This window comes from Girardinichthys multiradiatus, chromosome 18 (genome assembly GCF_021462225.1).
Source record: "Girardinichthys multiradiatus isolate DD_20200921_A chromosome 18, DD_fGirMul_XY1, whole genome shotgun sequence".
Taxonomy (NCBI): domain Eukaryota; kingdom Metazoa; phylum Chordata; class Actinopteri; order Cyprinodontiformes; family Goodeidae; genus Girardinichthys; species Girardinichthys multiradiatus.
Window position 1 is genome coordinate 49,974,668 of NC_061810.1, and position 25,414 is coordinate 50,000,081.

General features: G+C 44.1%; 2 protein-coding genes across 3 annotated transcripts; one reads left to right on the plus strand and one right to left on the minus strand.

The window, feature by feature from the left end:
• The first annotated feature begins 1,195 nt into the window (after positions 1-1,195).
• On the plus strand, positions 1,196-13,734 carry LOC124884093 (protein IWS1 homolog). 2 transcript variants are annotated; one of them, XM_047391727.1, is made up of 16 exons: positions 1,196-1,418; positions 3,625-3,707; positions 5,363-6,089; positions 6,389-6,454; positions 6,620-6,833; positions 7,995-8,052; positions 8,137-8,243; positions 8,337-8,487; positions 8,603-8,685; positions 8,802-8,931; positions 9,010-9,127; positions 9,793-9,904; positions 10,466-10,522; positions 11,419-11,475; positions 11,822-11,933; positions 13,425-13,734. In XM_047391727.1, exons 1-16 carry the CDS (start codon positions 1,388-1,390, stop codon positions 13,548-13,550), a joined length of 2,232 nt encoding a protein of 743 aa, XP_047247683.1. In that variant the 5' UTR covers positions 1,196-1,387; the 3' UTR covers positions 13,551-13,734. The 2 variants fall into 2 exon arrangements, with proteins under 2 accessions (XP_047247683.1, XP_047247684.1); XM_047391728.1 differs by lacking the exon at positions 10,466-10,522 and having other exon boundaries at positions 1,197-1,418.
• A 660-nt stretch (positions 13,735-14,394) lies between these two features.
• ostn (osteocrin) lies at positions 14,395-23,681 on the minus strand. The gene is made up of 5 exons (XM_047392472.1): positions 23,646-23,681; positions 22,151-22,243; positions 17,824-18,053; positions 16,330-16,457; positions 14,395-16,234 (listed from the first exon to the last, which is right to left on the minus strand). Exons 2-4 carry the CDS (start codon positions 22,241-22,243, stop codon positions 16,370-16,372), a joined length of 411 nt encoding a protein of 136 aa, XP_047248428.1. The 5' UTR covers positions 23,646-23,681; the 3' UTR covers positions 14,395-16,234; positions 16,330-16,369.
• Between the last annotated feature and the right edge of the window lie 1,733 nt (positions 23,682-25,414).

Genomic DNA, 25,414 nt, shown 5'->3' on the forward strand with positions numbered 1-25,414 from the left:
TTCTACAGTGCTGGCAGAAAGCCCCTCATTTAGTTTCTTCCCTGTTTCAAGTTTAAAGTCTGGAACTATGGCTGCTACTCCTGTATGACGTGATGGACTCTGGGATGCATCTGTGTCAATTTTAACACAGTCATAACATTTTTCTATATGCTCCTGCACTGTTACTAAAATACAAATGAAAGTTAAAATAATGAATTACTTACTCTATTGCTTCTGTTTGATTGTCCAAATCTATCTATCTATCTATCTATCTATCTATCTATCTATCTATCTATCTATCTATCTATCTATCTATCTATCTATCTATCTATCTATCTATCTATCTATCTATCTATCTATCTATCTATCTATCTATCTATCTATCTATCTATCTATCTATCTATCTATCTATCTATCTATCTATCTATCTATCTATCTATCTATCTGTTTACAGCTGAGGGTTCCATGTCTGTTTATGTATTTTTATTTTTTTATGATATGACCTAATTTTCTCTGAAATTATAGTGAAAATAAGACGGCTTCCAGAAAGCTGGAAGATCCAGCAAATAAGAATCAGTTATCAGAGTTATTACAGTGAGACACTGGGTCAGACTTGTCTTAAGATGCCTGCAAATCATGAGAACATGAAAAAGGAACTGTGTGATCACTGCAGTCCGCCAGAAACTGTTCAACACTATTTCAGGGAATGCAGAACACATGAAGAAGAAAACAGACATCTTCTAAAAGCACTGACCCAAATAAATCTTAATTACACAACCAGAAACCTCTCTGCATACTATACTGAAATTGAAACAGTCATGTTTTTGGACTGTGGGTGGAAGCTGCAGTACCAGCGGAGAACCCACACATGCACAACTTCATGTAGAAAGACCCCAGGCCGGGAATCGAACCCAGGACCTTCTTGCTGCAAGGCAACAGTGCTACCAACTGCGGCATTAAATGTAGAGTTGTAGATTAGATGTAGATGGTCGTCCTGGTTTTAGATGAAAAATGCTGCATAAATAATGACCGACTTAATCATGAAACTTACGTCCTTTTTAAAAAATATAACGTCATTAAAAAATTATGTTTTCCGGTGTCTGAATCAGTTCGCACTCCAGGTCTGTAGGTGGCGGTATTGCACATTACAGTTTGTTTGCCATTCGCCATAAAACATCGAAACAACAGAAATGCATTGCGTAATGTATACCACGCATGCGCAGACTGCGGGGTTTTTCGCCATTTTGGCTCTCGATGTGCTAACGGCAGCTGGCTTCTTGTTTGTGCTTCTTCTTTCCTTCTTTCTGTTAGGTTTTCGGTTGTTTTCTCAGCTGTGATAATAAAAACCAGCAAAGAGATACCAGTCCGCCCAGTACGGTTCGACCCGGAGTCTGTCTTCGCCAGAGAGATGGACGGAGGAGAGGAGGAGTTCATGTCCGGTAAGTGCGCTTTATTTCCCGGTTGACAAACTAACAGCTAGCCCCTAAAAAGCTCACCGTGATGTTCTCCAGCGGTGGAGTCCATCCTGGTTGATAAGCCGGAGTACTGGTTGTGAAGTTTGAAACCAGCTATAAGCTCGATGAGCCGCTCTGTGGTTCTGTTTCTTGTGGAGCTTGGCTACAGATCCAAAGAGCTTCTCGGTTAACCCCCCCGTTCCTAAACTGCTTGTTTATTTCTTGCTGCTGCAGATCCAGGAGTCTATCCGTTTATCAGACTCTTTTCTGCTCTTTCAGTCCAGGTTTTACTTTGACTCATTGGTTGATGACTGAAAGCTGCTGGTCAACAAGACTTGGAGGAAAAAAAATCACAGATCTTACTTAAAACTGAGCATTCTGGGGGATCCCAGGCCGGGAGGGATATACAGTCCCGAAACTCATCACCGAACCTATATTGGACTAACAGAAAAACAAAGTGTCCAGCTGACATCTGACCTGCAGTCCACTGCATCACGGACAGTTCTCATGTTCTTCACACACTCCTCTTGAGATGCTTTCACGCAAACGTTGCAGCATCCAGGGCCCCATGTCAGGAAGCGAGGTTAACAAGGTCCGAGTAGAAATACACCTACTCAGGGTTTTCGGTTTCAGAACCGGTAGCAACAGTTAGGTAACTCAACTCTGAGTCAAGTGAACCCGGAGTTCAGCACAAGCTCTCGTTACTGGGAGGCAGATAACAGGATTCACCATGGCAACGGGAGGAAACAAAAGCATAGAAGTGCGCATTTTTTGCCGATGGAATTAGAAATATTGATGACGGTATATGGAGAACATATTAAGAAGAAAAACAATAATGTTGCTGCTGCAAAATAGAGAGAGTTAGTGTGGAGCGACCAAGTCAGTGTGAGTGTGATTAGACAGAGAATTCAAGTTAAATCTGTTAAAACGTCCTAATAAAATAATAAAGTGTGTGTCTAGCTGCAACCTAGCAGGAAACCCAGAGTGGTTTGTGTCCCAGCAAGACATGCAGGGACAAAAACCACTCAAGAGGACAACCTAACTTCACTGAAGGTTTGTGATTGATATCATGGTCACCTCTGCTAGTTCCAGTGAAACGGTGACATTCCTGACAGCATGACATAAAGTTGCCTTTGAAGGATTGTCTGCTCCACCTCTGTTATATAAAAAGCTGCCGTTGGCATAAAACCAAACGCAGTGGTTGTGTTGATGATAAGACGTCTAATTACGGTCTAATCATCCCCTACTGACTGAGCTTTCTGAGGAGTATTTGCGGTCCAACATCTCCAGCTCCAGGCTCCTCCAGAAAAGATCTCGACATTTCTGACACTTTCCTTGTTCCAGATCTCAGCTAGAAAGTAGACCGAACCCGGGGTTACTTCAATAAACCCGGCTACCCAGCAGGGTTGGTTCATGGAGGAAGTTGTAGTGAGTTCCCACTATCCCTGCTTTCTGAAACAAGGCCCAGAAGTCCAAACAGTTACAGTCCACTGGAATCCTGTTTTCTTCTGATTAGCTGGTGGTTCTAGTTTGTCTGGTTCTTCTTCTAGGCACCAACTCCATCTGCTGATGTACCTTTCACTTCTTTCCTCGTGTAGTTTTTATTTCCAGGCAAATTGCAAAGTAGAGGCTGTTTCCATAATTTCCTTCTCTACATGATCTGATAAAGATGTGCCATAAATTACTGCTATTCATTGTTTTGATCTGGGATTTTTTTCTTTTTTGTTACAAAGTAAAACAACTTATGAACATGCTCCATTTTTTTTCAATTATTAATTCAAAGTTACTGGAAGGACCAAACAAGCCTTCATGAAATGTCCTTCTGCCTAAATCTTCATTTAAACATGAGTTTTTTTTAACAGGTTTGTTCTGCAGCTTGTAGAAAATGTCAGATTGTATTTCTGTGAGTAGTTTCGGGGAATTAGGTTAATCTAATACACTGAGATCATGCTTGTTGGCACAAACTTGACCAATAAAGCTGCATTGCTTTTCACATCTCTCCTCTAAAAACAGATGTTCTCTCAGAATGTCTGGTTATCCTTGTTTGTTGTGCAGAACCTGTGATGAAGGAGAACCATCATTGTAACCCCTGTTTTCTCTCAGTGGAGCTTTTAGTTTCCTCAGAGCAGCGGTGCTGACTTTGTGTGATGGTCCAACACGCTGAAGATCATTTTCTAATGTTTGTTTTCAGATGATGGAGGCGGCACCCCAGTTCAGGATGAGCATCCTCAGTCTGATGGCGAGGAGATGAGAAGCGACGGCCAACAGTCGGAGGTCAGAACATGTGTTTTAATGGCCTATTTAAAGCACAAACCACTGATTGAAATCCTGATCACCAACAGACTGGTCATTAGTCCGTTGTGTTCTGTTAGGATTATGATGATTGATTAATTAATATTTATCAATAATTATAATTGAAAATCATAATTTGAGAAAATTAATTTATTAACCAAAAATCCTTATTTATGAATCGAAGTCAGAAATGTCCTCTGGTGTTGATAATTACAATTATTAAATTCTCGGTAATAATTGATAACTATTACCAGAGATGTCACTGTTTAATCAACCGTTTCTGCCGGAACGTGGGGAACTTTGACCTTATTTTGACTGACACATCACTCTCGCACAAAATAAACACAAACGCCTTCTCTTTATCTACGTGAATATTTATTAAATCACAACCTGATACAATCCGCTCTTTCGATTTAATAATCTTCACCTACTCAAACATGCAAAGTTCTACACAAAAAGGGTAAAAAAATATCTAACTAAACATAAGAAAACAGCATTGAGTGTGTATGAAATCAGACCAGTGTTATGGCAAAACAAGAGAAACTCTATCCTGCACAAACTATTTCTAAATAAAAAAATAGAAATAAAACCGAACAGAATTGTCGTCGTCGTCGTCCTCGGCCTCCTTTGGCAAAAAGGAACAATATGACGGACTGGAACAAAAACAAGGATGCCAAATCCGTCTCCTTGAAACCTCCGTGAGGTTTTTTCCTTTGTTACGTGTTAAACTCACGTCTTCGATCGGTAAAGTGAAATTTCTGGCCTTCCTATTCCAGATACTTCTTTCATGAATTTTCCTTCTCGTTGGCCAACGGGAGAGAATGAATGAAAGAACGCGTAGGATTTCTTCTCCAGAATGATGCTCCAGTTGCGTGGTAACCGCGTCTCGGTTTCCAGCGTGAAAGAAAGCCAAAAGGTTGTTATATAGCCTACTGTGACATCAGAGCTGCGACGCCCCCGTCCTATCAGCCGCGGTGCCCGCTGGGATTTGTAGTAGCGGACTATTGTGGGGTACAAAATGGCCGATGATGCCGGAAGGCATAGTGGCGTCCAGCAACGTACAAATGGTCCAACAGTTATCCTGTCAGGAAACAGTCTCTAAAAAGCCTGGTTTTGAGTTTGTAGCACCAGTAAACGAGAGCCGGTAAACAGCTTCTGTGGTAACAATGGCAGATAATACATAAATGTAGAGTAGTAGGAGAAATTAACAGAGTGAGGAAAGTGGCCGGTTTGTCCCGGTGAATCCATAAACCTTGGCAAAGGTTGCTAAGATAGTGGATCCAGGGCTAGCTCAGATTAGACCTGCTGCTCCTCCTCCACCTTGAAGGAGAAAGCTGAGGTGGTTCTGGCATTTGATCAGGATGCCTCCTGGGTGCCTGCCTCTGTGGGCAGGTCCCACTGGGAGGAGACTCTGGGCCAGACCCAGAACTCACTGGAGGGACTATATAATCCTTTCTGGAACGCTTTGAGATGCCCCAGAATGATTCCCACAGGTAGAGAAGTGTTTCAGTGCAGCTGACCTTCTTCTTCTTCTGTGAGTTCTTCTGACCTGCATTCAGATCAGTTAGGTTGATTCTTCCTCTGCCTTTAGTCGTCGTTGCTCAGCATGTTGATGGACTGCGTGTTGGTCTCTGCAGGATGAGGGCAGCAATGATGAAGACGCCCCCAATGCCATGGAAACAGTTGGGGCTGCCAGCAGCTCAGACACAGAGGACCACCGCAGGGCTGACAGTGACTCCAATGGCGAGGCCCCCAGGGGCCACGATGACAAAAGTGACTCTGAGGCAGAGGCTCCGCGGCCCGCCGACAGCGACGATGATACTCCAGTCAAACGCAGGATGAGCGGGTCTGAAAACGAGGAGGAGGAGGAGTCACCAGCGAAAAGAAGGACGAGCGGGTCGGACAACGAGGAATCCTCTCCAGTCAAACACGGAGCTTCCGACAATGAGGCGGAGGAAGAGGCGGAGGAGGAGGCGGAGGCGGAGGCGTCCCCCGTCAAGCGCAGAGGGAGCAGCTCAGAGTTGGAGGACGGAGAAGAAGCACCTAAAGCAGCTGCGCGCGGCGACTCTGAGAACAAAGAGGAAAAAGCTGCGGCGTCTCCGGACCGCCGTTCTGACAGTGACTCTGACACAGAGACGCCCGCCAGACGCAAGGCGGCGCAGATGGACTCCGAGGAGGAGGAGGAGAAACAGGAGGAGGAGGAGGGAGAAAGAGGAGGGAAGTGGAAAGGTGTGATGCAGTCTGACAGTGAGGAGGAGGAGGATGCAGGACGAAGGAAGAAAGCTGCAGCTGGAAGTGATGAAGAGCAGCATGATGAGGAGAAGAAACAGAGAGACGACAGCGATGAAGAGGACGAGAAACCAGGTACTGAGCTCAGGTTGGATCATCTTAGTCACACTGAGACGTTCAGAACCACCTATTATAATATTAAGGTAAACTTATGGATCCATCTGAGCCTGTATGTATAATTGTGACTCTGTCCGTGATGAGTGTATGGAAACTCCTGACTGGTTCTGTACCGCCTACAATGTTTTACAAGGTCGGCAGTGGGTCGACCTCCGGTCCGGTCTCAGGTGCTCACTGTGCTGCCAGAACAGATTCTGGGATGGTTCTGATGCGGCTGCAGAGATTCTGTTTGAACATTTCTGTTTGTGTTTCTGCAGTGAAGAGAAAGAAGGCCGTCCTGTCAGACAGTGAAGACGAGGATGAGGAGAAGGAAGATAAACCCGGTAAATCCAACATGAAGTTTTTAACCAGAGTTCTGGACGCTCTGTGATACCAGAAAAAACTCCAGTTTGTCCGGATGATGACGAAATCCAGAATCCATCCAGAACACCAGAACCGATTCGCTTTCACTGGTTTGATTCATCTTTCTTTGCTTTCTTGCATCTCAGCAGTGAAGAAGAGTCGTGCGGTGTCTGACGACGAGAACTCCGGCAGCGATGACGGTTCCGTCGGTCCGGATAAAAGCATGGCGGCCAAACTGAGGGAGCTCGGATCGGACAGCGGGAGCGACGAGGAGGACGGGGCGAAGCCCACGGCGGGGAAGAAGGACGAGAAGGCGCTGTTCGGTAGTGACAGCGACTCTGGGGAAGACGATGAAGAGGAGTGAGTCTACGTTTATTCAATACAGGCATATACTGCCACCTAGTGGCTGATACAGAACTGCAGTTTCAAAGAGACAAGATAAACTGACCAATTTAAATTTACACTAAACTCAGATTCAGAACCAAATCAAACATCAGCTGGGTCTGATGCCCCATCATCTGTCCAGGATCAGAACCAGGTCTCTTTGTCAGTACAGGGCTGGAGTTCTGGAAACCAAACCGATCGTTGTTTCTCTGAATCTATGAAACGTGTCATAAATTAGAGTTGTTTCAGTTTCAGGAGCATCAAATATTTCTCCAGGTTTTAAATTGGTTCTCAGGAAGTTCTAAAAATCTCTGATCAGATGATCTCATGCAACTGGGAATAGACTGCCTCCCACTGGTGCCCAGTCCACACTGCATGTCTCTCCATCCGGGTGGTGGCTCGTTTAGATTCTTCCCGTCCGAACCCCAGTGGTGGAGGCCCGGCCATCAGATGATCACTGGCTAGCCTTTCCCTCAGAACCTGCTCCTGGAGCCGGACGGGATGTGTTGGTCTCTTGAGGCGTGTTTCCACCACAGGAACCTTTTCCAGAAACCAGGGCCTCCCTCAGGGGCCACCATCAGCCCCTCTTTGTTTCCACTGCATTCACCAGAGTTGGGAAGGTTCCAGTTGGAGGAAATCTGTCTGGTACCAGGAACCTTTGTAGGAGAGTTTTAAGCAGTTTGAATTATTTGAATCTTAACGTTAAAACTTCCATCTGTTCGGCTCATTTTCCTGTTGTTGTTCAGCTGCCTGTGAGGCAACAGGGAGAAAATCTTTAGTCTGAGTATTATTTTAGATTTAAACATTTTAAGGCACCAATAAATAAAACAACACGACCAGTTCCGCTGCAGATGCCTCGGCTCTCCTGTTGCTAACAAACATGGAGGTCTGCTTTGGTTGGAGCATTTTGTTACTGTTTGTTCAGGGAGGCTTTAGCAGTTATTGGAGGTTATTATTGTGTCTTTATGGGAAAAAGCTGTTCTGTTTTGGAACATTGTTGGTTTTTATTATAACAGAAACTAAAACAACCAGTGGAAATGAAAAACTCCAGAACTCTAAACCAGTTTTATTTGGTTCTGAGTTTGGATGGCAGAGAAATGACCCGACTGCTGACCCAGAGAGAAATGTCTGTTGCAGGAAAATGATCGCCGACATCTTTGGAGAGTCTGGAGACGAGGAAGGGGAGGAGTTCACGGTAAGGATCCCCTCTGTGAAGTTGTTGGCTCTAAAACTGATCTGCAATCAGCTTCACCTCCTAACCTTCCGCCTCCTCCTGCAGGGCTTCAACCAGGAGGAGCTGGAGACCGACAACAAGCAGCTGAAGGAGCAGCAGCAGGTAGTGGAGGACTCTGACTCTGATGAGGGAGTGGACCGCAGCGGACAGGAGTAGGTTTCCTGATCAGGTGTTTGTTCTTCTTCCTATTCAACACTGTGTTAAACTTGTGTGTGTGTGTGTGTGTGTGTGTGTGTGTAATTTAGCACAAGCTTCATGTCCGACTTCGATGTCATGCTGGCCAAGAGAAAAGCCATGAACAGCCGGAAGAGGAGACACCGTGACGGAGGAACGTTCATCAGCGACGCTGACGACGTCGTCAGCGCCATGATAACCAAGATGAACGAGGCTGCAGAGGTTAGCCGCCTGCCTTTCACAGTAAAAGCCTGACAGATGCAGTCTGCCTGTCTTTCACAATAAAAGCCCAGCAGACGGAGCTGTGGACCGGGCTAATAGTGTGTTTGTCTAACAGGAGGATCGGACTCTAAACAGCCAGAAGAAACCGGCGCTGAAGAAACTTACGCTGTTGCCGCAGGTCGTGATGCACCTCAAGAAGTGAGAATTCGTTTTATTTCTGATCCTTTTGATCACAGAACCAGTTTGTTCCTGTTAATCTGTGGAGAAACCCAACGGATCCGCTCTGAGGTGCTGCTGCCCTGTTTGTACCTCAGACAGGACTTGAAGGAGACCTTCATCGACAGCGGAGTGATGTCAGCCATCAAAGAGTGGATCAGTCCTCTGCCGGACAAATCGCTGCCCGCCCTCAGGATCAGAGAGGAGCTGCTGAGGATCCTGCAGGAGGTGGGTCCAGACTGTCAGTGAAGCTGACCTGACATGAGCCTTCTGGACCTTCAGTCACGCTGTGTTTTCCTCCTGCAGCTCCCCAACGTGAGCCAGGAAACCCTGAAGCATAGCGGGATCGGACGGGCCGTCATGTTCCTCTACAAACATCCCAAAGAATCCCGAGCCAACAAAGACCTCGCTCTCAAGCTCATCAGTAAGAACCACTGATTTTCTTTAGAACCGGAGGCTGAATGTTCAGAACCTCCAGGAGCTCATCTGATACCAGTTCAGACAGTCTTACAAAGTATTCACACCCCTAAGCTTTTTCATGTGTCCCTTTTTTAGGAATTAAAATAAGGAATTGATGGTGTGTGTGTGTGTGTGTGTGTGTGTGTGTGTGTGTGTGTGTGTGTGTGTGTGTGTGTGTGTGTGTGTGTGTGTGTGTGTGTGTGTGTGTGTGTGTGTTCAACCCCTTTAACCCAGATACCCCTGAATGCAGATGTTCTGCTTCTGGCCTCAGAGATTTGTTAGAGAACAACCAGCATCATGGAGACCAAGTTGTTCTTCTGTCCTTTCTTGCTTTGGTTCAGGGGGGTTTCAGTTGGATGTCAGGACCCATAATTAACCTTTGACCTCACATTGTCTTCTGATCTCTGGGTCTGAATGGATGAAAGTCTGCTGAAGTGTTTTACCTCCTGAATTCTCCAGTCAGTCAGAGCTTCTGCAGGTTCCCGATGATGTTCTCAGATGATCTAGCTGCAGGAAGCCCTCAGATCAAACAGAAAACCTCTTAAAGACTCAGATACACCCTGAACTGCTTGTTAGAGGTGTTGTTAATGGCAGGTTTGAGCTGATCCTGTGGGTCGTGTCTCTTTCTAGACGAGTGGTCGCGACCGATCTTTGGATTGACGTCCAACTACAAAGGAATGACGAGAGAGGAGCGTCAGCAGAGGGACCTGGACCAGCAGACGCCTCAGAGACGGCGGCTGAGGTGACGGCCTCACTGAGACCACAACACACCCTCACCTTCCTCTCCGTTTTCTCATACTCTTCCTCTGGTTTAATCTTTTCAACATCAAGCTGCTTCCAAACAACTTCTACCTGTAAAACGTCTACATGTCAGCATCTAGAAGCTCCTCAGCTGTTCTGATCATTTTTATTATAATTCAGTTTCTAATCTTTTAAAACTCGGATCATGTTTCAGAGCTGAGGCTCCTGAAGTGTTTCTGGAATAGATCCTGAAAGAAGATTCAGAAACTGTAACTTTAACTACAATTACATTTCTTTTAGACTTTTTGAAGGTTTGATTGACTTCCATCTGCTGTCGTCCCAGCTCTCACAAAGACACACACACACACACACACACACACACACTGGTTTTATCTACCTGATGAGGTCAAACCAGGCGTCCTGTCAAATCATCAGATTCTAAACTAAAGAGTCCAATATCTGGTGCCGCCAGTTAGTGATTAGTGTGTGCTGGGACGAATCCTCCTCAGTTTTACTTCCTTCCTTCCTCTCACTCCATCTCTCCTCCTCCTCGTTCCCCCAGTGAGCCTCAGAAGGTGGAGAGGGCGGAGGAACCCGACGTCTTCTCTCCACCAACCAGGTTCAGTCACAGAGCTGCTGCATGTTTGCACGGCGAGTGTTGAGCTGGAGCTCCTCTGTGCAGCTGCAGCCTGATGATGAATTTTATTGGTGCTCCAAAAGCAATAAAATAAGAAATATTTGTGCTGAGATCCAGATGATGAGTCCATGCTCCGTATTTACAGCCTGTAATAATTATGATCGGCACCATTTGCTTTTATGGTACAGTCTGCAGCTGTAGACAGCAGGGGGCGCTGCTGCACAGAGACAATCTGACTCACAAACCTCGAAAATAATTTTTCAGCTTTGATCCGTCCACATGGTATGATTTTAAACTTCTGGCCTCCTGCAGCTCTGAAACCTGCAGGCAGGAACATCTTTACCTGCACAGCCAGTTTCTGTCTGCAGGAAAAATCCTCGAAGGCAGAAAATCAACCAGTTCAGCCCCGATTGTTCCAGCTAGAGGTCCAGTTCAGGAAGTTGAGTTAGTTGGTAGCTAACTCTGCAGAGTATGACCTCCAGGCCGCTGCTCCTGTTAGGGCTCTGAATATCTGAGTGTATGACAGAGACAGCTGAGATGTTTGCACGTGGATCAACAGATAAAAACACACAATTATAGAAAAATCAATCTGGTGACTGAAGGGTGCACAGGACTGAGCTGAGAGAGCACCGTAACTCTGAAGCTCATAAGTTTTCATTGTGTCGTTGCTGCTGGTCTCCTGCATGTCGCTCTGATAGGAAACAACCTCCAGGTTCTGATCCTCACACAGTTGGAGATGATCCACTGAGTTCCTGCTGCTCTCTTCACTGACCTGCTGTGAGGTGAAGCCTGCTGATAACAGCATGGAGCTTCACTGCAGTAAGGGTGCAGCTGAATCTGGATAATAAAGCAAAGCTTCTGGTTGTGTCCATCTGCAGCTCTGGAGGTCAGACGCCCCGCAGAGACCTGGAGAAGCAGCTCACAGGAGAGGAGAAGTGAGTTCAGCTTCAGATCGGATCATATTTATTTTATTATGAATACATTTGTATACATTTTTTATTTGGTTCTTGAAGTTTTGTTTTATTATTTCTAGTTATATTATGCATTTTAATCCTGCTGTTATTCATTTACTTTGACATTTATTTGAATGTTTTCTATACATTTATTTTATTTAGATTTTTCTAACTTAAATGTATTTAGTTTTTTAAACTTCTGAAATTAATTTAGTTTTATGTATTTTTGGCCATCAGAAATCATTCATCTCGATTTTTAAACCCTAGAAAGTTGAAGTTCGCTTTAATCATAAAACCTGCTCACGTTTCTAACCACGCCCCTCTGCAGAGCTCTGCGACCCGGTGACCCTGGGTTCTGCGCCCGGGCCCGTGTTCCGATGCCCTCCAACAAAGACTACGTGGTCCGACCCAAATGGAACGTGGAAGGGGATTCCAGCAGGGTGAGTTTGATTTGGATCCTTTCAAATAATCAAAAAGCTTCTAATATTTAAAATAAAAATTTGACTAAATGAGGTAGAAATGGTTTAACTTGTGCATTAAAATCCAATAGAATAGTCTTTATTGTCATTATACTGGGGGGGGGGGGGTACAACGAAGTTAAAAAGGAAATAATCAAAAAATACGCGGCTTTTTACTGAAAACAAAAATGAAACCTTAAAACTGTTGAAAAGTTTGTATTTATTTTCACTCTGTTGCTCAGAATGTTTCACGTTTTAAATTTATGTTAAGCTGAAAAACGTAAATTTAATTGTAAATCTGCAAATATAGAGATAGTAAGGTCCAGAAAGTAAATAAAATTCTAGCAGAGATCAATTTTGATCTTTTTTACAATTTCTTTTTAATTTAAGTTTCTTTTTTTGTTTAGATTTTTTTCTCCTGCGAAAATAAAATGTAAAACTTATAATCCTTCATGATTTATTATCTTGTAAAGTAATTAAAGGTGAATTTTTCAAATTCATATATTTAAGTTTAGTTTAAACAAAATGAATCAGCTCTTCACTGACTGGTGGTGATGAAGCTGACTTAGATCTGCAACCATTGTTTACTGGTTTAAACTGTAGTGGATACATGCAGGTATTTACCTATAACACATTAAATAACTAGAATCAACCACAATAGAAGCCGTCACTGAAGGTAAGCCCACATAAAGCTGAGATGAGCTGAGCAGATTCCAGGTTGCTCGCTGTGATCCCTTACCTGCCGTTTGTGACAGTACGACTCAGGTGAGGTCTGCTGCTGAGCTCTGATTGGTCCTCTGTAGAGCGGCTATAAGAAAGCCATCAGCCTGCTGGAGAAGCACAAGCGGCGCTTCGCCGAGCAGAGGAAGCTCCGGCGGCCGCAGGGAGCCGTGAAGATCAGCATAGAGGGGAACAGGATGCCGCTGTAGCTCCTGCTGCTCGCCTGCAGGGGGCAGTAAGTCTGTCTGCATGGTGTGGAGCGCAGCAGCTGGCACTGCAGAACTAATCTGATCACCTTTTAGGGCTGATGAAATGAATGAAGTTCAGAGATGAGCTGGTCGGTCTTCTTGCTGTTTGTGCTTCATTAAGACCTGAACTGGTTTAACTAACAGATAAAAAGCTGCAGGATCACAGCAACCTGTGAATAAAACCGTCTGTTTCTCCTCTGCTGCTGGAAGATATGAGCAGAGCTTCAGTGACCCATCGCTCTGAAGACTGGGTTCCTAAACAGACTCCAGATGTCCAGTATTAAACTTTATTCCCCATCTGATCTTCTAAATGTCCTTACTTCTACCCTTATTGTTTGTGTCCTTCCTTCCCTCCTTCCTTGTTTTCCCAGGCTTCGTGTTTAAATCAAATTTGCCACACAAATCGGTAACTTTTTATGAAAACTGAGTAGGAACCCTTTGCAGAGCTGAGGTGATGCTCTTATTCTGAAATTGAAGCTCTTTCCTTCATGTTTTGCTCCTGCAGGGGCCGGTGAAGAAGGGTCTGTCCCGGGTCGATAAACAGATGCGTAGATTTGCGGACATCCGGCGGCTGACGAAGACGGGTCACGCTGTGAAGATCAGCGTAGAAGGAAACCGGATGCCGCTCTGATAGTGTTTGTATTTTTTTAGGAATTCTTCTTCGTGGTTTTGTTTTAACGTTGTTCCTCTGAACAGTCGCTCCCTCCTCAGGTTCAGCTCTGCCTCTCAAAGGGCTTCTTAAAGAATGTGATTTTCTGCTGTAAACTTTTCTGGTCTGAACAAATTCAATAAACTCCCCAACATGCCGTCAACAACCATCCGTGTGGTTTTTTATGTTGGCTGAGTCGGCTTTGTCTCAGGCTGTGGTGCTGATTGGACTCAGCAGCACCAAAGTCTCAGCAACTTTAACAGGTTTTAAAGCGAAAAAGTTTAAATATCAGCCCAGGTTTTGTAGTTTGGGTCGCTAGCAGTAAGCGACGCCCATTAGATCTCAAAACTAAGTCTTTGTGTCTATATTCGCCTTCGCTTAGAACGACTACAGCTTAACTAATGATGCCAGAAGTCTATTGTTTTCTATTAGCGTCACTAGGATTCATTTCTAAAGAGCAAAGCCCATCCATCCACGGTCTACACCTGCTGATCCTGCACCAGGGCTGGCGCCTATCCCCTGCAGGTAGTGGGCGAGACGCAGGGTCCACCTTGGACAGGTTTCCAGTCCGTCACAGGACAACGCAAAGAACCACGGATGCACACGTTCATACCTGGAGTTATTTAAATAGTCCAACCAGCCCAACAGTCAAGTGTTTGGACTGTGTGAGGAAGCCAGAGTGCCTGCAGAGAACACAGGACTCCATGCAGAAAGACCCAGGCCGGGATTCAAACCCAGGACCTTCTTATTGCATGGCAGCAGTGCTACCCACTGCCCAGCCAAAACAAACAACAAAACAGATGAATCTTTGCTTGATTTTGTCTTTATTAAGCACATTTAAACACGAGCAGAGAAAACATATTGAAACAGAACCAGTCAGTGAGCAGAACGTCTCCACAGCACCACCACCTAATCATTAAGTAACCTCCAACCTTATGTTATTTGACCAACTGGTTTTAAAGGAACCTTCCTCTGATTTTACTCTATTAATGTGCAGTTTATCTGCTGTGCGACACGTCAAAAAGACCAAAACTAGTCAAAGAACAAAATGAACAGAAACAGAGCTGTTACACAGGAAGTCAAACAACAGTCAGGATGTAATGGTGTTACTGATTCCAGAAACTATGTCAAATATTAAAACTTCAAGCTTTAACCATTTTATACTGTTAATATTTATGAACTAAGACGGTACACGTTGGTCTCAAGGTACAGACGTCCATTTAGGCCTAAAAAGGAGCACCTTCTTAAAAAAGGAAAACCTTCTTATACATTTCAAAATAAATAGGAGAAATTAATGTTTTGTTGTCTTCTGAGTATGGAAGACCTCCCCCCCCCCCCCCCAAAAGTTACAACTAACCTGTTATTTAAAAAATCAGTTTAATAGGATTTAAAAATTAATATTGATTGATTTGGTGAAAAAAAATATTGTCTGCCAACCAAAAGTAAAACTGTACAAGAAAACTTTGAAATATCTCATTTTATCAGGTAAAATTGTACCAGGATGAAGTTTTTGAAAGGAGAAGCTGGTTTACAGCCCGTCACTCAAAGTAAGTCAGATGTAAAAATCTTCTTTCTCACTTAGTGAAAGATTTACCTTGTCAAAACTGGCTTCAACCTGCCGGTGGTTGGTTTGTGCTGTCGTGGAAACATCCTGCTGCAAAATAAAAAACTACGAGCAGAAATCTTAAGTCGAGTCGAGGCGGCTGACGCCTCCAGTCGGATGCCAGCAGGGGGAGCTAGAGATGATGCATTCAGGTGAATTTAGTTATATTTAAAAAAGCAATTAATAATAATATCAAAACAATTAATTTTTTAATGTAAAACAAATCTCGAAAAATCCATTTTAATTTCATGAAAGATTTATTTCTCGTTGCGTTTGTTCTTCAGAACTTTCCACAATGATTTATAGATACAATTATAAGATGTTGCACAAACAATTTAATAATTTTTTTTCTCTTCAGTGCAACAAAAAGAGCTGTGGGGAATATGAATAAATTCAGTTTATTATATAACGCCAGTTCACAACGTGTCATCTCAAGGCACTTTGACCAAAGGTTTCCATCATTATTAATAGCTTGTTTGGTCAGTGGACACACTTGTAAATTAAATAAAAAGAAACGTGGTTTAACATTTGAATTATCTGAATGTATTTAGTTAAAAGGATAACTAATAATTTTGAGGATTAAATTTGCACTGATGGGTCAAAGTCTTCAAATCCCCTTAATCTATTCCAGATTAAATGTACATATTTAATCATAAATACCAGTGTTGTAGCATTTATTTGAATATTTAGGGTATTTCTTTTAACTTTTTGCTTCAGTAAATATATCAGTTTGTATTCATTTGTTAAACTGCTTTACCTAACTGTAGGGGCAGATTTAAAGTTAAGCAACATAAGTGCAAGGTTTAATGCTTGGACTTTTGTAGAGGACAGATAGGTGCATTAAAGGAGCAGAATTTATGTAATATTCTCATAGTTTCCTTATTTTCTGGTCTGAATTTTGTTCTTTTTGTTAGGGAAATTTGTATCTCCTTAAGACTTCTGTTTTTGGTCCAGAATTTACTGAGCTGCACCTGAATGCATCATTTTTTAAAGGGGTGGGCGTGTCCAGGTTTGGTGACAAGTTACTGGCATGGCTCAGCAGGTGGTTGCCTGTTATAAACATCTGTGGTGACCCCAGTGAGGAGAGATAAAGAGACAGTCCTATGTTATAGAATGAGAAGCTGTACTAACATTTATTAGCCATATGCAGTTCCTCACCTGTCCAGATGAGGGCAGCCTCTCAGTGGAAAGTAAAAAGCTATCCTCGAGTCGTTGGTAGACGACTCATTCCGACTCGGTCAATCGGAGGTGGATTTTCACGTCGCCGTGGTGATTCTACCACCTTACTGGAAGCAAAAGATGCGCTTCAAAGTCAAAGCCACAGAAACTACAGGGGTTGGACAATGAAACTGAAACACCTGTCATTTTAGTGTGGGAGGTTTCATGGGTAAATTGGACCAGCCTGGTAGCCAGTCTTCATTGATTGCACATTGCACCAGTAAGAGCAGAGTGTGAAGGTTCAATTAGCAGGGTAAGAGCACAGTTTTACTCAAAATATTGAAATGCACACATTATGGGTGACATACCAGAGTTCAAAAGAGGACAAATTGTTGGTGCACGTCTTGCTGGCGCATCTGTGACCAAGACAGCAAGTCTTTGTGATGTATCAAGAGCCACGGTATCCAGGGTAATGTCAGCATACCACCAAGAAGAACGAACCACATCCAACAGGATTAACTGTGGACGCAAGAGGAAGCTGTCTGAAAGGAATGTTCAGGTGCTAACCCGGATTGTATCCAAAAAACATAAACCACGGCTGCCCAAATCACGGCAGAATTAAATGTGCACCTCAACTCTCCTGTTTCCACCAGAACTGTCCGTCGGGAGCTCCACAGGGTCAATATACACGGCCGGACTGCTATAGCCAAACCTTTGGTCACTCATGCCAATGCCAAACGTCGGTTTCAATAGTGCAAGGAGCGCAAATCTTGGGCTGTGGACAATGTGAAACATGTATTGTTCTCTGATGAGTCCACCTTTACTATTTTCCCCACATCCGGGAGAGTTACGGTGTGGAGAAGCCCCAAAGAAGCGTACCACCCAGACTGTTGCATGCCCAGAGTGAAGCATGGGGGTGGATCGGTGATGGTTTGGGCTGCCATATCATGGCATTCCCTTGGCCCAATACTTGTGCTAGATGGACGCGTCACTGCCAAGGACGACCGAACCATTCTTGAGGACCATGTGCATCCAATGGTTCAAACATTGCATCCTGAAGGCGGTGCCGTGTATCAGGATGACAATGCACCAATACACACAGCAAGACTGGTGAAAGATTGGTTTGATGAACATGAAAGTGAAGTTGAACATCTCCCATGGCCTGCACAGTCACCAGATCTAAATATTATTGAGCCACTTTGGAGTGTTTTGGAGGAGCGAGTCAGGAAACGTTTTCCTCCACCAGTATCACGTAGTGACCTGGCCACTATCCTGCAAGAAGAATGGCTTAAAATCCCTCTGACCACTGTGCAGGACTTGTATATGTCATTCCCAAGACGAATTGATGCTGTATTGGCCGCAAAAGGAGGCCCTACACCCTACTAATAAATTATTGTGGTCTAAAACCAGGTGTTTCAGTTTCATTGTCCAACCCCTGTAATTCACCTGAGCAATGTGGCTCCATTGAATCAATCTGAGAAAGGTGAGTCCTACCTCTGCTTCTTCCTCCCTGGTCTGGTTTCCATGGAGCTCATCGACAGCCGATCCAGTGGAGCATTGTTCCCAGGGAAACTCTTCTTCCTCTTTGGCTCAGTCACATCGTTCTCCATCATCTTCAGGTCGTCTGTTCGGAGAAACTTTGCTGTGAGCTCCTCTCTGAGCTTCATCCCTCCTGGGTGGTGTGGAAGCATGACCAGGGTCCTGAGCCCGGGCTGGACTATGTGCTGGAAGAGGAGGACAGGTTTGGATATTATTTTGAAAGAATCAAAAATCATTTCTCTATTCAGCTTGACAAGACCTTTCTTCTATACTAGTAGTAAAAAAATAAAACTGGCATTATTCAAAGTGAAAAAAATACACAATTTAGAAGATAAATTTATAATGAATAACAATTTAGATTTCCATTTCATTTAGATGAAACTAAGCATATATGCTGAAAATAAAATGCCAGAGTAGTTCATGTTCAGAACATAAATCCCCTGTATTGAGTCTGTGATGAAATATTTTGCGTCAAAAGTCTAAACAGCTTACAGGGATATGACTAATTACTGAGGAATAATGAGTTGATTGCTGTCAAATATTTTTCCCTCTTAAAGTTTCCAACTGAATGGATTGAGGCATAGTCAGAGAAGAACATAGTGGATCAATCCCTAGTTGCTAGATTTGACTTTAGGAAGAGGGAATTTCACTGTAATGTTGGGGAAAGATCCCAACCTTTTGATACTGGACTTATACAGCTGTGCTTACCTCAACTGACAGCACTGGTTCGGTAACCAGTTGGATGTGATTACTGGGAGTTGACCCAGTGCAGAACCAGAACTTTCTGGAGGGACGATATATATCCTTTCTGGCCTGAGAACACCTTGAGATCCCACAAGTGGCGTGAGTGAGAGTAAAGTCTGGGCTTCCTTCTGAAGCTTATACCCCTGAGACCTAATTTTAAATAAGCTAAAGATGGATGGATGGATGGATGGATGGATGGATGGATGGATGGATGGATGGATGGATGGGCTTACATACTAAATATGAAGCTTTGATCTGTGCAGCCATGATGAAAATGCATTTTGATTTCACTTTAATATGTAGCTCTCTAAAGCGTGAGATTCTTTGTGGAGTTTTTTCTGAAATGGAAAAAGCCCCCTGCTTCGTCTTTGTATCGAGCCTCTGCCACTGAGAGCTCACCCTACTCCACCTCGTTATGTTTTTGTTTTGTTGGGCCAGTATGGTGTTAACTGGCCCTCACATCCAGGCTCAGATGGCTTCTGACTTCCTGTCCGCCAGCTTGTCTCCTAAGACTCCAGCAGATCTTGTATCATCCAGACTAAAGAGAAAACAGATTACCGCTTCCCTTCCTGCTGCTTCACACCATCTGATATCAGCACCGAGGGAGGGGCTGCTTGTTTTGGCCTTCAGGATGAACCGATCTGCTGATCTTCTGTCTGATTAGTTCTGATGACTCCACAAGTTATCCCGTTCCACAGTCCAGTATGACAGGTGTACAACGAGAACTAATAATTAAAAAGGTTTAAGATGCTCATCCAACATTTTAAAAACAAACATAACATTTGGAAATCAGTCTTTGTTTTATACAGGATCTTTTTGTACAATATACCTTGTAGACCTTCCAAATCAATGTATGTACAACAGTAAGCCATATATGTCTAGAACTGTCTGATAAGTATATGCACCTTACTTATACTATGGTGAAATTCAGAACCCTGAAAAGCTTAGATGTATGTTATCTGTTATGTCATGACATTTTCATTAGAAAATCATTGTAGTGTAAGGTTACTGAAAACATTTGTAGGTATTTTATCCCTTCAACAAAGTTTTTCAAAAAATATTTCTTAAGTGACGGGTCAGAAAAAAACGGTTCAAGACACCCTCATGAGGAGCACACAATCGAGGCATGTGACGTCGCCTGGTATGGCGGAGCTAGGGTCAGGACTCGCCAGAGAGCGCCTGGTGGCTGGGTTGCTCCTCGCAGGACCCGGCCGGGCCAAGCCCTAATGAGAGACGCAAAACCATCCCCCAGTGGGCCCACGACCTGCAGGGAGAGCCGTGAGGGACCGGTGCAAAGAGGATTGGGCGGCAGACGAAGGTGGAGACCTCGGTGGCCCAATCCCCGGATACTTAGGCTGGCTCTAGGGACGTGGAATGTCACCTCGCTGGGGGGGAAGGAGCCTGAGCTTGTGCTGGAGGTCGAGATATATCGACAGAAATAGTCGGGCTCGCCTCCACATACAGCGCGGGCTCTGGAACCCATCTCCTTGAGAGGGGTTCAACTCTCTTCTACTCTGGAGTGGCCCACGGGGAGAGGCGGCGGGTTGGGGTGGGTTTGCTTGTTGCCCCCCAGCTCATCCGTCTCGTGTTGGGGTTTACCCCAGTGGATGAGAGGGTTGCATCCCTGCGCCTTCGGGTTGGGGAGAGGTTTCTGACTGTCGTTTCAGCCTACGGGCCGAGCAGTAGTGCAGAGTACCCGGCCTTCTTGGCGTCCCTGTCGGGGTTGCTGGATAGTGCCCCTCCCAGGGACCCCATTATTCTGCTGGGGGACTTCAACGCCCACGTGGGAAACGACAGTGACACCTGGAGAGGCGTGATCGGGAGGAATGGCCTCCCCAATCTGAATCCGAGTGGTGTTTTGTTATTGGACTTCTGTGCTAGTCACGGATTGTCCATAACGAACACCATGTTCAAACATAAGGGTGTCCATCAGTGCACTTGGCACCAGGACACCCTAGGCAGGAGGTCGATGATCGACTTTGTTGTCGTATCATCAGACCTTCGGCTGCATGTTTTGGACACTCGGGTGAAGAGAGGGGCTGAGCTGTCCACTGATCACCACCTGGTGATGAGTTGGATCCGCTGGAAGAGGAGAAAGCAGGACAGACTTGGCAGGCCGAAGCACATAGTGAGGGTCTGCTGGGAACGCCTGGCGGAGCCCTCAGCCAGGGATGTATTCAACTCCCACCTCCGGGAGAGCTTTGACCAGATTCTGAGGGATGTTGGAGACATAGAGTCTGAGTGGACCATGTTCTCCGCATCTATTGTCGATGCTGCTGCCCGTAGCTGCGGCTGTAAGGTCTGCGGTGCCTGTCGCGGCGGCAATCCCAGAGCCCAGTGGTGGACACCGGCAGTAAGGGACACTGTCAAGCTGAAGGAGTCCTATCGGCTGTGACTGGCTTGTGGGACTCCTGAGGCGGCTGACGAGTACAATGAGGCCAAGCGTGTTGCGGCCCGGGCTGTGGCAGAGGCAACAACTTGGGCCTGGGAGGAGTTCGGTGAGGCCATGGAGAAGGACTACCGGTTGGCCTCGAAACGATTCTGGCAAACCGTCTGGTGCCTCAGGAGGGGGAAGCAGTGCTTCGCCGACACTGTTTACAGTGGGGTGGGGAGCTGCTGACCTCAACTGAGGACATTATCGGGCGGTGGAAGGAGTACTTCGAGGATCTCCTCAATCCTGCCATCACGCATTCCCTGGTGGAAACAGGCTGGGGACTCGGGGTTAGACTCTTTCATCACCCAGGCTGAAGTCACCGAGGTGGTTAAAAAGCTGCGCGGTGGAAGGGCTTCGGGGGCTTCTTCATAAGAAGGGTGACCGGAGGGTGTGTTCCAACTACAGGGGGATCACACTCCTCAGCCTCCCTGGTAAGGCCTACGCCAGGGTATTGGAGAGGAGAGTTCGGCCGATAGTCGAACCTCGGCTTTAGGAGGAGCAGTGTGGTTTTCGTCCCGGCCGTGGAACACTGGACCAGCTCTATACCCTCTACAGGGTACTTGAGGGTTCATGGGAGTTTGCCCACATGTGTTTTGTGGACTTAGAAAAGGCATTCAAATGCGTCCCTCGTGATGCCCTGTGGGGGGTGCTCCAGTAGTATGGAATCGGGGGCCCTTTACTAGGGGCCATCCGGTCCCTGTACGAGCGGAGCAGGAGTTTGGTCCGCATTGCCGGCACTAAGTCGGACCTGAACCTGGTGCATGAGGTGTCTGGGGTGAGGGACGTCTGGGCATCTCTGCTCAGTCTGCTGCCCCCGCGACCCGGTCCCGGATAAAGCGGAAGACGACGAGTTACGAGTACGAGTATTGTGTTGAGTATTATGTGTTCTTTCTTAAAATAGAAGAGGATAGAATATACCAGTATATAATTCTATGTCTAAAATTACAGACCTCCAGTAAATGTCCTGATGAAAGGCTGCTCCCATATTTAAAAGCTTGTTTAGTTATTGAGTTTCATGTGTCAGGTAAAGACCTTGGTTTGGCTTGGGATATTGTGCTGGTTTATGACCTAAAAATGTCTGTGTGCGTGTTTATGTGTTCTGACCTTAGCAGGGCGCTGTTGGAATCCATGGACGCTGCAGTGTAGCACAGTGATGGACAGCAGACAGAAGATCAGCAGATAGCTGCAGAACTGCATCTGAAAACAACAATAAATCAAAGTTGAATACCGTTAAACAAATACTCTCAGGTCTGTTAAGATGTAAAATTAAATAAACTGATAAATAACCACAGGTTTATAAAAAAAAACACCAATACTTAAGATTCAGCCCCATTCATTAATCATTAAAGAGGCCATGGAAATAATATGTCTTAGTAAGATTATTTCTATAAATAAATGCTCCATCCTGGACAGAGTGGAGTATTTCTTTCAGCTTACCTCCAAATATTTAACTTTCTTTTTACTTTAATACATTCAACATTTTCGTCTTCCGCAGCGGAAGACGACGAGTGTATATATATATATATATATATGCAAAGAATCTAGTACAATTATTACACAAAAACTTTATTTAATTTTTATTAAAAAGTATTTAAATAAAATGTAAAAGATCAAGCAGTGAAACAGGGACAAAAAATAGTCAATAAAGAGACTACAATGAATGACAAAAAACTAAAACAAAAACACCTAAAAGATGAAGTAAAACAAAAATGTAACCTAAAACAAATCACAAATACAAAAAAAGATTGAAATGACCTCAACAAACTTAACTTTTCTCTCTTCTCTGCAGTACAAGTGAATATATTATAGTCTGATATCATTCAAGTGTCTGATGATGGATATCAGGAACCAATAACACAATTCTAATATTATTCAGAAGATAAAGTAGAGGAAACATCAAGTTTAACATATGTCAACTGATTAAATCCTGATCTAACCCTACCATATACGGCATTAACTAAATAAATTAAACACTGCAGACTCCCACAGACACAGTGGGACACTTTTAGCTCAAGTGATGGCCCAAAGTGATTGTCCAGCAACATCTTCTAATTTTAGCAGTTTCCATTCCTGCAAATAAACGCCTTTTGAGCGTCACTTCCATGCTCACTGATGTACATGCTCCTGCATTCCCTCCAACACACACTTAGTCAAAAAACACACACTGCTCACCGCAAACATGCAGACAAAGACTGTCACTGTCAGACACACACTCCTCATGATGCACATACCTTTATGCATACTCTTCTTCAGGATTTATTATATCAGTTTACTTCCTGCAGTGTAACAGACAGTTGTGCCTGTGCACCTTCTCCAACACCTGTGTTTGGTTTCTGAGATTAACGTTAAGCTCAGCTCACTAAAAATATCGAGGTTTTATTTCTTTCATGTTTAGCTGCTTCAGATTGGGCTTTTATAAAGACTTTGACAGATTACATTTGTGCAAGAAACAGCAGCTGGTCACAAAAAATGTGCCAAAAATCAGGAGCACCCTATTTGTTAGAAGATTTTTTACTGAAAGTCTGCAGAAGCATCATTAAGAACCATCAATAAGTTTTGTAAATTTTTGTAGCTTAATCCAGTGTCATGCAGTTTCTACCTTGATTCTGGAGATAAATCTCTGCTGTGTCCGTCTTCTCTGTGTTTCTGTGTCTTTTTTGAGCTTCTGGTTTTATAGCAGCTGCTCAGGAATCTTCTATCCAATCAGGATCCTTCCCTCTTGTGACATCATGACTTCCCTTGCTTCTTTTCCACTCTGCATGAGATGTTTCATCATCAGGTCCATTACCTGTTAAAGAGATCTCCTGGTATCGGTCACACCTGACCTCCTCCTGGAAGTCCATTTTTAAAATAAACACAGTCATGCTCTCTTTTCCTTCCCAACAGCAAGGTCCGTTCCCTCAGTGACTGGATGAGGGAGCTCACTGAACGGAGGCATCAGATGTCCCCAAAGGAAGATCTGCAGTCAAACCTTTAATGATCAGAGTTTCCAGATTTCATTTTATAAAACACAGTAGAAGTCATATACTAACTTCTGTAGGGAAAAACGGTTGTAGCGGAAAACATATAGACATAAACTTCCAGAAACATTTAGTTGAAATTACCGTATTTTCTTTTGGTCAATTTTAACACATTTATGATCTGAAATCATGATCTAAATATCCAAAAAGAAACAATTCCAAAAGAAATAAAAAGCTAAACAGTCAAAAATCTGCCAGGAACCTTTATTTTGTCTCTAATCTGTTGTGTTTCCACGATGGTCTGAGGTTCAAGATAAATCAAGCCAATTATGAACTACTTTATTTCATATCCAATCTGGTTTTAACTCATTTGAAAACATTTGAACTCTGACTTGAAAAATGAGAAGAATATGGGAAAGACTAATGACTTGATTGCAGTGTTTGAGTGGTTTTCTGCAACATCCATCTGCAGACCGTCAGATCTTTGAAGAAAGCTAAAACCAGAGCACCTGCTTCCATTCAACATCTAAAAATTAAGCATTTGCATTACTGTCATGTATAGATAAAAATCACAGGTTTAATTCATCATTTGTCTTCTGTTATCTGAGGAAAAATGATCAACAGAGATAGCTTAACATACTCCTCCCAGTGACATTTTCCAGTTCCTTCACGGTGCTCCCAGGCCAGAAGTGATAGAAAGTCCCTACAGTGAGTTCTGGGCCTGCGCTGGAGTCTCCTCCCACTGGGATGTGCCTGGAGAAGCTCCAAAGAAGGTGTTCAGGAGGCACAGTGATCTAATTAAGTGATGCTTTCCGATGCAGAGGAGCCCCAGCTGAGATGATAGAGTTCCTTTCCTTATCCCTAAAGCAACGCCTGGCCACCACAGCAGAAGCTCAATACAGCTGCGTGCATCGGCTGCAAAGTTCAAGGAAAGCACTACGTTATAGATAGCCAAACATGCATTGATGCACAGCATATATTTATCCAACATCTGCAGAGCTGCAGCTTCTCCCAGAACTCCAGGTTCAGATAGTCAGTTACTCTAATCCATGCATTTAGATAAAACCCAACTGTTTTGAAAGATTTCCATTATATTGATTTGGCTCCATGTGAGGCTTTTTGTGACTTTCCTCGTCTTTGTGTGCTGTTTGATCCTAAAAGCACATATATAATGCATTTAAAGACTGCCTTTACCCTAATGGAATTAATTTATAAGGTCCAACTGATGAAGGGTTTTTAATAAACCCAACGAGAGAGAATGTCTTGAATACATAAAGAGGTTGTTGGTAAATAACTGAGCTGATCGTTTGTTCATTGGCTGCATGAGCCATTATGAAAATGAATTTATTACATCTGTGTTTGCAGCTTGAGAAGGTTTTAGACCCCCAGCAGAGCTAATATCAACAAC

Excerpts from the sequence above, each read along its gene's own strand:
- LOC124884093 (XM_047391727.1), top strand. The coding sequence starts at position 1,388 with ATGGACGGAGGAGAGGAGGAGTTCATGTCCG. Across the intron at positions 6,090-6,388 it reads TGAAGAGGACGAGAAACCAG|TGAAGAGAAAGAAGGCCGTC; the intron begins GTACTGAGCTCA and ends GTGTTTCTGCAG. Across the intron at positions 8,932-9,009 it reads TGCTGAGGATCCTGCAGGAG|CTCCCCAACGTGAGCCAGGA; the intron begins GTGGGTCCAGAC and ends TTCCTCCTGCAG.
- ostn (XM_047392472.1), bottom strand. The coding sequence starts at position 22,243 with ATGCAGTTCTGCAGCTATCTGCTGATCTTCTGTCTGCTGTCCATCACT. Across the intron at positions 18,054-22,150 it reads TCCAACAGCGCCCTGCTAAG|CACATAGTCCAGCCCGGGCT; the intron begins GTCAGAACACAT and ends CTCCTCTTCCAG. Across the intron at positions 16,458-17,823 it reads CCAGGGAGGAAGAAGCAGAG|TAAGGTGGTAGAATCACCAC; the intron begins GTAGGACTCACC and ends TTTTGCTTCCAG.